At 45.2% G+C, this 12,778-nt stretch overlaps 1 protein-coding gene across 1 annotated transcript in view; it reads left to right on the top strand.

Moving 5' to 3' along the window:
* The window catches only part of LTN1 (listerin E3 ubiquitin protein ligase 1), a 745,678-nt gene that overhangs the window by 467,485 nt on the left and 265,415 nt on the right, over positions 1-12,778 (top strand). The window contains exon 20 of the mRNA XM_029579179.1: positions 159-372. Within this exon, the coding sequence (XP_029435039.1) occupies positions 159-372 (214 nt within the window). The remainder of the gene's footprint in view (positions 1-158; positions 373-12,778) is intronic.

Genomic DNA, 12,778 nt, shown 5'->3' on the forward strand with positions numbered 1-12,778 from the left:
TGATAAATCTTAAGATTAATAAGTGCTGAAGATTCAAAATAATTATTTTACTTTTAATAATACTGGGAAAGGGTTTGTTGAAGGTATTTAGACAAACTCATAATCAAAGAATCTGAAAACTAAATGGGTTTTATATTTGTAAATGTCTTTCTTTTCAGACTGTGAATGAGAACATCTTCCTTTATTATGTCCCATTTATTCAACTTTTTGCCTGTGAAAGTTGTAATTTGGCCTCTGCCCTTAGTGTATATTTCCAAGACATCACTCCAAGCACGGCTGAAAAGCTTCCTGGAAATCTCTTAAGTGACTGGAAGGAATTTTTTTCTGAAGGCATTCAGAGCTTACTGCTACCAATGTTAGTGAAAATTGCAGGTAATGGTTCCTGAAATTTCCATTTTCTTAGTATAAACATAAGCGCTAACCTATAAGGATTATTCTATAAATTTATGACTTGTAATCTGCTTTGAGACTAGTTTAGTTAAGGTGAAATACCAAATATTTGTTTGTTTGTAAATAAATTACTCCAAATAGTGCAAGATTTCATCTTTGGAAGTCATGAGCCCTGAATTCAGCCACTAGGTTTCACTGTTGTGCAGTGATTGGGACTCTTACCCACAAGGACTCTGAACACTGCCTCCACAGCACCCCCTGCTAAGCCAGGGTGCTGAAGATCTGAGGAAAGTCAAATCCAGACCCATTGCATGGCAATGCATAGTGCTGCTACTGAGTCAGAGAGTGGAAGACTGGAGATGGGAATCAAACACAGGCCTACTGCACAGCAATATACAGTGCTGCTACTGGGCCGGTCCAATACATTTTTTTCTAATACATACATTGCCTCTGTGTGGCATATGTGTTTACTGGTTTGCATGCATGTGATAAAGCATACTCTTGTCCTAAAAAGCTTATGTCTCAATAAATCTGTTACTCTACAACAGGGTCAGCAATCTGTGGCACACAAGGCCATTTTCAGTGGCACGGCAACAGCGGCACGGTTGATAAGAAGCTTAGCGAGTATGCTGGCCACTGCTCTTATGTAGCATGAAGCCCCAAGCTGGGGATACAACCCCTCCCCTGTGCCAGCAGCAGGAGTCACATTTCTTCAAACGTCATCTGCTGCCATGGGGCCAGTCTTGCAATTCTTAATGCGAGATCGGACCTGCAGTAGGAGATGACATTTGGTGAAATGCAACTCCTGCTGCCACTCACTCCATGACTCAGCTGGCCATAGCAAGCCGCTGCGAAGCCCATCCCACAGCGATGGAATTAAGAGGGAGGACACAGTACCCCAAGCCCTGAGCATGTAAGTCTGAGCTGGAATGGGTGAGAGCCTGTGTGTGTGTGTATGTAAGAGCATGTGTATGTGGGAGAGAGAGAGTGAGTGTGTGCATGCTTGCATGTGTGCAGGGCTGGTTGCCCCGATTATGGTTTGTTTTTTTTTCAGCTTCCTGGCCAGAAGAAAAGCTCGATGGGGTAACAGCCCAAAGAGAAACCTGCGGAGCTGCGGCAGAGCCTTTTCTGATGAGGCCTGAAGAAAGGCCTGCACAGTCATGGCAGAGCCCATCCTGCCACGGCCTGAAGAGAAGCTCTCCCCCCACCCCTCCTTGCAGGAGCAGTAGGTAGCAGTGGCCTTCTTCCACCTCCCTTCCGGCATTGAGGAGCAGCACTTCCATTCCATAGCAGCCAAAGCTGACCAGAAGAAAAGGGGAGGCTGGAAAGCTGTATGTGTATATGCTTGGGTGTATGAGAGTCTGCAGGTATATGTGTATGTATGAGAGAGAGCAAGCCTGAGTGTGTGTGTGAGAGCCTGCCTGTGTGAGAGAGATCCTGCATGTGTTACAGACCCTGCATCTGTATGCAAGAGCAAGAGAGCCTGTATGTATGTGTCAGAGCCTGCATGTGTATGAAAGAGTGACAGAGCCTGTGTATGTGTGAGAGACTATGTATGACAGAGCGAGAGATCCTGCATGTGTCTGTGAAAACTAGTGAGACTGTGTGTATGTGAGAGTGAGAGAGCCTGTGGTGACAGCATATATGCGAGTGAGAGAGCACCTGTGTGTGAGTTAGAGGAGGAAAGAGAGGATAAAGATTGTGAGGCTCCCCTCCCCCAATCAACAACAATCTGTGGGTGATTGGAAATCAAAAGATCTCAAGTATGGATAGCTGGAGACGTAATCTTATTTTAAATTTTGGGTGTTATTTCATGTGTCTGCTGTTTGAAATATTTGTTTTTTGAGAAATATTAGAAACATTTTGTGAGTTATTTTATTTGCGGGATGGATGTTCATTGGCTGGTGTCTGCTTGACATTTATTCTTTTTATTAGTATGGTTTTCATATTATGAATGATGTTTTATATCTCTTGATATTATTGCTTAATATTTTATGAAGAATGATGTTTCTGTTTTTCCACTGTTGCAACGCATAATAGTCAGGCTTGCTGTGGTTTGCAGAGCATGTGTGTGAGGGAGAGTGAGTGAGCCAGTGAGCATGTGTGTGAGTGAGAGAGAACAAGTGAGCCACTGAAAATGTATGTGATCGAGGACTGTTAAACCAGTAATCATGTATGTGAGCCAGAGTTTGTGAGACAGTCAGTAAATGTGTATACATAAGAGAGAGGAGAAAGTTTGTGCACACCTCCTATCCCTGACTAATCTATGATGATCTCAGGGCGACTGAAATATAAAGTTCACAGGTATTATTGCAAGCAAGGGATTTTTTTTAGCTTTAGTTTTAATTATTGGGTGTTTGATGCATCAGCTGTTTTGAACTATTTTGTTGATTGGAAAAAAAACAGTTATATATTTTTAATCATGTTCTATTAATCAGCTGTTTTGATGGAGGAGGATGCCAGGCACAAATGCTGGAAATCCTCCAGTTCATGGAAGCTCCTGAAGAGATTGTGGTGGTCTTGGTGCACAAAATCCTTAAGGAGTTTCTGCTGAAGATCTGGGAACACCCCCTCACAGTACCTTATCCAGAAGGCTACTTGATTCGAAAAGCGTCAGCTGCCATACCAATTGGTGGTGGTTAAATATGAATCTGCTCTTAAGAGGGCCAAGCACTCTCGGACCTGAGCCTCCACACCACTGGGGAAGGATCACAGGGCAATGGATGCTCTTGGGAAGAAAGTATTCCAAAGGGCCATGCTCATTGCTCGCATTGCCTCCTCCCAGCTCTACATGAGGCAATACTCAACCGAACCTCTGGAAGCAGGTGCAGGAAGTGGCCAAGCAGCTGCTTCAACAGCAGCAGGACACGATTATGTCGCTGGTTCAAAAGAGTCTGGAGTGCAGAAAACACGAGGTTCGTACAACCAATGGTGTTTTTGAAACGGCATAGAGAGTCTCTGCAGCGGGAAATGGCACCCACAGAATGGCATGGCAGCAAGCCTCGGATCTCTGACCAGAAGTACAAGAAAGACTTGCTGACTTGATGTTTACAGGAGTGAGTCTCTTCAGAGATAAGGTGAGAGATGCATAGCCCAGCTGCAGGACCACCATGAGACCCTCTAGCAACTCTCTGCCAGCACTTCAGGTCTGCCTCACCTGGAGTACTGTGTTCAGTTCTGGAGACCGTATCTTCAAAAAGACAAAGACAAGATGGAGGCGGTACAGAGAAGGGCGACCAGGAAGGTGGAGGATCTTCATCGGATGACGTACGAGGAGAGATTGAAGAATCTAAATATGTACACCCTGGAGGAAAGGAGGAGCAGAGGTGATATGATACAGACTTTCAGATACTTGAAAGGTGTTAATGATCCAAAGACAACGACAAACCTTTTCCGTAGGAAAAAAATCAGCAGAACCAGGGGTCACGATTTGAAGCTCCAGGGAGGAAGATTCAGAACCAATGTCAGGAAGTATTTCTTCACGGAGAGGGTGGTGGATGCCTGGAATGCCCTTCCGGAGGATGTGGTGAAGACCAGAACTGTGAAGGACTTCAAAGGGGCGTGGGATAAACACTCTGGATCCATAAAGTCAAGAGGCCGCCAATGAACAGTGGGTGACTCGCCAGAATGATGGCTACTGCCTGGAGACAATACCCTTATTAAATAAACATACACATGCTTGCTATGCTTCAACAGCAAGAGGAAATGTGGAAAAAAGGATTCACACTCACAAAGAGGGGAGTAGCTGGCTTGTTACGGCGGTTACTACCCCAAATCAAATAAGCCTGATACTTCACTTTCAATGCATATACAGCATAGTTCTCTGCTTCAACGGCAGGGGAGAAGAAAAACTGATACTTCACACATCCAGCAGCGATCTCTGCTTCAACGGCAGGGGAGAAGAAAAGAGGGTTCGCACTCACAAAGCGGGGAGTAGCTGGCTTGTTACGGCGGTTACTTCCCCAAACCAAATGTGCCTGATACTTCACTTTCGATGCATATCCAGCATGGCTCTCTGCTTCAACAGCATGGGAGAAGACTGATACTTCACGCATATCCAGCATAGCTCTCTGCTTCAACGGCAGGGGAGAAAAAAAAGAAAACTGATACTTCACGCATATCCAGCATAGCTCCCTGCTTCAACGGCAGGGGAGAAGAAAAACAACCAATAAGGGCTGTATAACATAGTCTGGGTAAACCAAATAAGCATGGGTGTAGCTTGCTTATTGGCAGGGGAGAAGCTTGCTTATTGGCAGGGGAGAAGAAAAACAACCGATAAGGGCTGTATAACATAGTCTGGGTAAAACAAATAAGCATGGGTGTAGCTTGCTTATTGCGGCGGCTACTACCCCTAACTAATCAAGCTAGATATTTCACTTGGATGCAGCTCCATCACTGCTCTCTACATTAAAGGTGGGGGTGGAAGGGAAATAGAACCAAGAGCTAAGAGAAACAGATAAGTATGAGAGAAAAAATGTGTGAAGCTTGCTGGGCAGACTGGATGGGCCATTTGGTCTTCTTCTGCCGTCATTTCTATGTTTCTGTATGTTTCTATGATCAGAGGGAGTATTTCTACCGCCAGAGGAAGTGCTATTCTCTGGCCCTTTGCTCCTGATCACAGCAGGTGAGCTCCTGCGGCTGTCCCAGACAGCAGAGAGTTCCTAAACCCCAGCTGGCATCCCAGTCAAATCCGGGGACGGAATTTTGACTGGATAGTAGGGAGCATAAACCAGCTACCTGTACCTGAGATGCTGGATCCCCTGGTTGTGGGCAGGCTATGGTTCTTCGCGGATCAGAAGCCTAGTATAACCATGGACCAGTGGGTTCTGTCCATCATCTATCAAGGGTACTAATTAAACCTATTGGGTGTCCTGCCAAATTGCCCTCCATGTCTGTTTTGGGGGCCAGTAGTGCATCAGGAGGTACTGTTAAGGGAGCTCTCCACCCTCTCCACGATGGAGAAGGTACAGAGAAGGGCTACCAAAATGATAAGGGGAATGGAACAACTCCCCTATGAGGAAAGACTACAGAGGTTAGGACTTTTCAGCTTGGAGAAGAGACAACTGAGGGGGGATATGATAGAGGTGTTTAAAATCATGAGAGGTCTAGAACGGGTAGATGTGAATCGGTTATTTACTCTTTCGGATAGTAGAAAGACTAGGGGGCACTCCATGAAGTTAGCATGGGGCACATTTAAAACTAATCGGAGAAAGCTTTTTACTCAACGCACAATTAAACTCTGGAATTTGTTGCCAGAGAATGTGGTTAGTGCAGTTAGTATAGCTGTGTTTAAAAAAGGATTGGATAAGTTCTTGGAGGAGAAGTCCATTACCTGCTATTAAGTTCACTTAGAGAATAGCCACTGCCATTAGTAATGGTTACATGGAATGGACTTAGTTTTTGGGTACTTGCCAGGTTCTTATGGCCTGGATTGGCCACTGTTGGAAACAGGATGCTGGGCTTGATGGACCCTTGGTCTGACACAGTATGGCATTTTCTTATGTTCTTATGTTCTCTTAATGGCCAGAGCGGTCGAATCTGTCCCACCAAGGCAAAGAGGGCAGGGATTCTACTCCCAATGCATCCCGATTCTAAAGAGAAAATGGGACTCCGTCACATCCTAGACTTAAGGGCCTTGAACAGGTTTCTAAGGAAAAAAAGAAAAGTTCGAGATGGTTTCCCTGGGCACCCTGATTCCCCTCTTGCAAAAAGGGGACTGGCTATGCTCCCTCAATAGGAAGGTCATGCACACTCACATCAAGATCTTCCCAAGTCTCAGCGAGTATCTCAGATTTGTGGTGGGAAACAGCACTTCCAGTACAGAGTATTGTGATTCGAGCTAGCGTTGGCCCCATGTGGCTTCACAAAATGCCTGGCCGGGGGAGGCACGCTGCGCCGCGCCTCCGCAGGTTGAGAGTGCATGTTTTCCCTTGGACAGCTGGCTGGTCGAGTACATCTCGGGCAGGAATCACTAGCACCATGCACTTGACCATTCAGATATTGGAGTCACTAGGGTTCATCATCAACTACTCAAAGTCCCATCTCAGCCCATCACCTCAATTGGACTTCATAGGAGCCCTGCTAGACACAGTTCAGGCAAAAGCCTTCCTGCCATGGTCCAGGGTGGTCACCTTGACATCCATAGCAGTGGTGATTCAACAGAACCGGCAGGTGTCAGCTCGGCACATGTTGAGGCTGTTGGGCCACATGGCCACAATCGTCCATGTTACTCCCTTGGCACATTTGCACAGATCCCAATAAATCCTGAGGTTTTGGTGGCACCAGACCACACAGAGCCTCCAGGCTCGCATCTGAATCGCCCCGTCTCTCCTGGACTCTTTGTCCTGGTGGCAGGTACTGTCAAATTTGAAATGGGAAATATCCTTCCAAAGTCCCCCTACCCAAATTATTCTTACCACGGATGTGTCCACCCTGGGGTGAGGAGCTCATGTTAGAGGGGCTTCACATCCCTGGTCCGGCCAGAAAGCATGTTGTCAAATCAATTTCCTGGAGCTCTGAGCGATTAGGTACGTACTGTGGGCTTTCAGAGATCGGCTGTCCAACAAAGTTGTCCTGATCCAAACAGATAACCAAGTAGCTATGTGATCAACAAGCAGAGAGGCACGGGCTCGTACCTCCTGGGTCAGAAGCAGTCCAGATCTGGTCCTGGGCCCTATACCATGGAATGGTGCTTAGGGCCATATATCTAGCTGTAAGAGAGAACATGATAGCAAACAGGCTGAGTCGTGCTGACAGGCTGAGTTGTGCCTTTAGACACGTGGTCTCTGGACCAGGGGGTAGCGAACTGGATCTTCTGTCTCTGGAGGAGCCCAGATGTGGATGTTTGCATCTCGCTGCAACAGAAAGGTGACTCAGTTCTGCTCCCTGTACAGAACAGAGAACAAATTAGTCTCAGACGCTTTTCCCCGCCATTGGGCAAGGGTCTTCTGTACGCTTTTCCTCTGATTCCCTTAGTGGCGAAAACTCTTGAAGCTTCGCAAGGACAGAGGGTCTATGATTCTCATAGCCCCTCAGTGGTCTGATTTCCACTCCTTTGGGAATTTTCCATTTGGAAACTGATCGGTCTGGGAACTTCCCCAGAGCTCATCACGCAAGACTGAGGCAGGTTGCGGCATCCCAACCTCCAGGCTCTGGCACTCACAGCTTGGATGTTGACAGGTTAATTCTGCAACTGCTCGATCTTTCTGCAGATGGGTCTTGGGTCCTGGTGGCTTCCAGAAAGCCTTCCACTACAAAGTCCTATGAACTGAAGTGGAGAAGGTTTTCCATGTGGTGTGAGCAGAAGGCCCTGGATCCATTGTCCTGCCCCACACAAAAACGGCTTGATTACCTTCTACATCTATCAGAGGCTGGCTTAAAAAACAACTCCGTTAGCTTTCATCTCAGTGCAATTGGCGCATACCATCATGATGCAGATGGTATGCCCATCTCTGTACAGACTATACTTGTATGTTTCATGCAGGTCCTGCTTCAATTGAAGCCTCCCTTAAGGCCTCCTGTTGTGCCTTGGGTCCTCAATGTGATGCTAGTTCAGCTGATGAAAGCTCCTTATGAGCCGCTGCGTTCCTGTGACCCGAAGTATCTGACCTGTAAGATCATATTTTTGGTGAGTCACCTCAGCGCATAAGGTCAGCAAGCTTTCAGGTCTTAGTGACTTATGCACCTTACACTGTTTTATTCATGACAGGATGGTCTTGCGTACACACCCTAAGTTCCTGCCTAAGGTGGTGATGGATTTCCATCTTAGCCAATCAGTTGTCCTGCTGTCATTCTTTCCTAGGCCCCAATTGCACCAAGGTGAATGAACACTACACAGTTTGGACTGCAAGAGAGCCTTAGCCTTCTGTCTGGAGTGAACAGAAGCCCATAGACAGTCCACCCAACTTTTTATTTCTTTTGGTAGGAATAGGTTGGGAGTTGCCATTGCCAGACAGACACTATCCAATTGGTTAGCAGATTGCATCTCCTGTTATGCTTAGGCAGGACTGTATCTTGAGGGTCATGTCAAGGCTTATTCTGTCAGAGCCATGGCATCATTGATGGCCCACTTGCAAGCGGTTCCTTTGGAGATCTGCATGGCTGCGACATGGAGTTCTCTCCACACATTCACAGCTCATTACTGTCTGAATAAAGTTGGCCGACATGACAGTAGGTTCGGTCATTCTGCTCCCAGTGGAAAACAGAGTTGCTTATCTATAACAGATGTTTTCCTAGCACAGCAGGATGTTAGTCCTCACACATGGGTGACATCAGATGGAGCCCGGCACGGAAAACTTATGTCAAAGTTTCTGGAACTTTTAACTACTGTAAAGCAAATCTGCTGTTTGTTTCATTGTAAACAGATATGATGTATCCAACGAATGTCAGTTTAGTAAAAACTATAAATAAATAAATAAATAAATAAGCACACTAAGCATGCCCAGCGTGCTCTATACCGCATATTATCGCAGGGTCCATCTTCATTCTTATAACACATAGCTTTTCTTTTTTTTAATTATTTATTTATTTATTTGTTTGTTTGTTTGTTGAGTTTTATATACCGTCATTCGGTAGAGCCATCAAATAATTCTAAGAGAGACCCAATTCCGAGGGGTGGCAGACGGGTTTCGTGAGGATTAAGTTCCTGCTGACCTAGGAGAACACCTGTTACAGGTAAGTAACTCTGCCTGTAGATAGAGATTCACACATGGGTGAATCTCTAGCTACAGGCTGCTCCCCAATACAAAAGGGGACCAACAGGCACCAACCAGGTGCCAACGGGCACAACAACCACAGTATTGTTGGTAACAGAGGGGGAGACAGCCTGAACCAATGCCAGGAAATATTTCTTCACAGAAAGGGTGGTGGATGCTTGCAAAGCCCTTCCGGAGAAGGTGTTGAACACAAAAACAGTGAATCCCTAAAGTCTGAAGGATGGAAATGAAGAAAAGGGTGCATTGGGGTAACCTGTTCAGTGGCGGTTACTACCCTTAACAATATACTTGGGGATTACTACCCTTAACCAATAAGCCTTGATGCTTTTGACACAAGGGCTCTCTGCTTTGACACATGGGGAGGAAAAGGGAAATTGGATTCAGACGATAACCAACTCGGGCCCCGACTTTTACGTTCTGGGGTACTTAGAAGCATAGAAATGATGGCAGAAGAAGACCAATAGGCCCATTCAGTCTGCCCAGCAAGCTTTCACACTTATTTTCTCATACTTATCTGTTAACTCAGACTGCTGAGTTCAGGGCCCTTATTGGTAGCTTTTTGATTCTAATTTCCTACCACCCCCGCCATTGATGCAGAGAGCAGTGTTGGAGCTGTATCAAAGTGAAGTATGTCTTAATGTTTGAAGGTAATAACCGTCGTATCGAGCAAGTTACCCCGATGTTTGTATACTCATACTGCTCAGATCAAAGCCTTGTTAGATGTTGGCTGGATATAAATCATATTTCTTCATTCCCCCTGCCGTTGAAGCAGTGAGCTGCGCTGGATATGCATTCAAAGTGAAGTATCAGGCTTAATTTGTTAGGGGTAGTAACCGCAGCAATAAGCAAGCTACTCCCACGCTTATTTGTTTACCCAGGCTGTGCAATTAAGTCCTTTGTTGTTATCTGAATATAATCCTCATTTTTTCATTCCCCCGCAGTTGAAGCAGTGTGCTGCACTGGATATGCTTTCCAAGTGAAGTAATAGGCTTAAATTGGTTTGGGGTAGTAACCGCCGCAACAAGCAAGCTACTCCCACGCTTATTTGTTTACTCAGACCGAGCTACCTTGTTGGTTGTTGCCTGAATGAAATCCTCTTTTCCACAGTTCCTCTTGCCATTGAAGCATAGAGCAATGTCGGAGAATCATTAACCGTGTGAATGTTTATTGAATAAGGGTATCAATCACCAGGTAGTAGCAGTCATTTCCGCAAGCCCCACCCCCATACCTCTTCTAGTCATTCAAATCCTCCTGGCTTTATGGATCCACAGTGTTTATTCCTACAAGGCGCCCCATACCTCTTCTCTTCATTCCCATCCTCCAGGCTTTATGGATCCACAGTGTTTATCCCACACCCCTTTGAAATCCTTCACAGTTTTGGTCTTTACCACTTCCTTCGGAAAGGTGTTCCAGGCATCCACCTCCCTCTCCGTGAAGAAATACTTCCTGCATTGGTTCTGAGTCTTACTCCCTGGAGTTTTAAATCGTGACCTCTGGTTCTGCTGATTTTTTTCCAATGGAAAAGGTTTGTCGTTGACTTTGGATCATTAAAACCTTTCAAATATCTGAACGTCTGTATCATATCACCCCCTGCTCCTCCTTTCCTCCAGGGTATACATATTTAGATTCTTCACTCTCTCCTCATAAGTCATTCGATGAAGACCATCCACCTTTTTGGTTGCCCTTCTCTGAACCGCCTCCATCCTGTCTCTGTCCCTTTGGAGATACAGTCTCCAGAACTGAGCACGGTACTCCATAGACCAAGTCCTGTGCTTTTTCCCTTATGTCTGCATATCAATAGCTCCCTGGAAATGGGAGTGGTGCCGAGTGATTGGAGAAGAGCGACGGTGGTCCTGCTTCTCGAGTGGGAGCAGAGAGGAGGCTGGAAACTACAGGCCGGTTAGCCTCACCTCGGTGGTGGGAAAAGTATTGGAGTCGCTGCTGAGGAAAGAATAGTGAACTATCTACAAGCAGCAGAATTGATGGACCAGAGGCAGCATGGTTTCACCAAGGGAATGTCCTGTCAGACAAATCTGATCAACTTTTTTGATTGGGTGACTAAGGAATTGGATCAAGGAAGAGCGCTCAATGTCATCTACTTGGATTTTAGCAAAGCTTTTGATACGGTCCCGTACAGAAGGCTTGTGAAGAAAACAAGAAGCTTGGGTGTGAGTGCCAAGGTGGTGGCCTGGACAGCAAACTGGTTGAAGGACAGAAGACAGTGTGTTATGGTAAATGGAACTTACTCTAAAGAGAGAGCGGTGATGAGTGGAGTGCCGCAAGGGTCAGTGTTGGGACCGGTCCTGTTCAATATCTTTGTGAGTGTATTCGCGGACGGGATAGAAGGTAAGGTTTGTCTATTTGCGGATGATACTAAGATCTGCAAAAGAGTGGATACGCCGGAAGGAGTGGAGAGAATGAGACTGGATTTAAGGAAGCTCGAAGACTGGTCGAAGTTATGGCAGCTGAGATTCAATGCCAAGAACTGTAGAGTCGTGCATATGGACCGTGGAAATCCAAAAGAATTGTATTTGATGGGGGGTGAAGGGCTGATGTGCACAGAGCAGGAGAGAGACCTGGGGTTGATAGTGTCTAACGATCTGAAGTTGGCGATACAGTGTAACAAGGTGATAGCTAAAGCCAGAAGAATGCTGGGCTGCATAGAGAGGAATTTTGAATATGAAAAGGGAAGTAATTATCCCCTTGTACAGATCCTTGGTGTACAAATTCAAAAGCAAAGCTCGTCAAGCAGTATTTTCTGAATTTTCAAGAAGGCTCCCCACCCAGTAAAAATGTTGCATGGTCCGGCAGTTACTATCCTTAACAGAAACATGGGGGTAACCTGACAGAATGGCAGTTACTTCCAAAAGAAACTTGCTAGGCAGATTGGATGGACCGTTTGGTCTTTTGCTGCCGTCAATATTATATTACTATGTCAAGGCACATCTCTCAAATGGCACGTAGGTGAAATTGGTGCGACAACTCTGATACTATTTGGATTTGACTATATTAAAAACTGTGGTTTTTATTTCTATGAGGTCTGAGGTGGTTGAGAGAGGGGCTAAATTTGTACTTAGATTTCCTTGCTGTTTGATATTGCATCAAAATTCTAGATATATTTTTAATCATACTGAGCAGTTACGATTGTACCTGGATTCTCACTCTTAAAACTCCTATAGATCTGGGATTAATAAGAAGATGAAGTTAGACAACAAGCTGGTAATAGAAAAGTTGTTTACTTTAATTACTGCTCCTTAAGTAATTTATCTGCAATTTCTCTATTTTCCTATCATTTATGAATGATGTATAAAGATGGACATTTGAAATTTGTTATTGGTTGTACCTCAGATTTTTACTATGTAGATAATTATGTGAAAATCCTAATAAAAACAAAATTAAAAAAAACAAACTGGGGCTTTTGTCCTCATTCTTTCCCATATCGGCTATTGCAACACCTTGTTTCTGGACCTTCAATTAAAATTGAAGTGAAAGCTTCAAATAATTACAGCTTCTTTCATTACAGGCAGTGCAAGAAGAACTTCTGCTGCCCCTTTACTGTTGGGCCTACGTTGGCTCCCAGTGAAGGAATGCTGTAAGTTTAAAGTGTTATTGATGGCTTTCAAGATGTTACGTAGTCAGTGTCCTCCATATTTGAGAGATAAATTAAAATGGCA

The sequence above is a fragment of the Rhinatrema bivittatum genome, chromosome 15, assembly GCF_901001135.1.
Source record: "Rhinatrema bivittatum chromosome 15, aRhiBiv1.1, whole genome shotgun sequence".
Classification (NCBI taxonomy): domain Eukaryota; kingdom Metazoa; phylum Chordata; class Amphibia; order Gymnophiona; family Rhinatrematidae; genus Rhinatrema; species Rhinatrema bivittatum.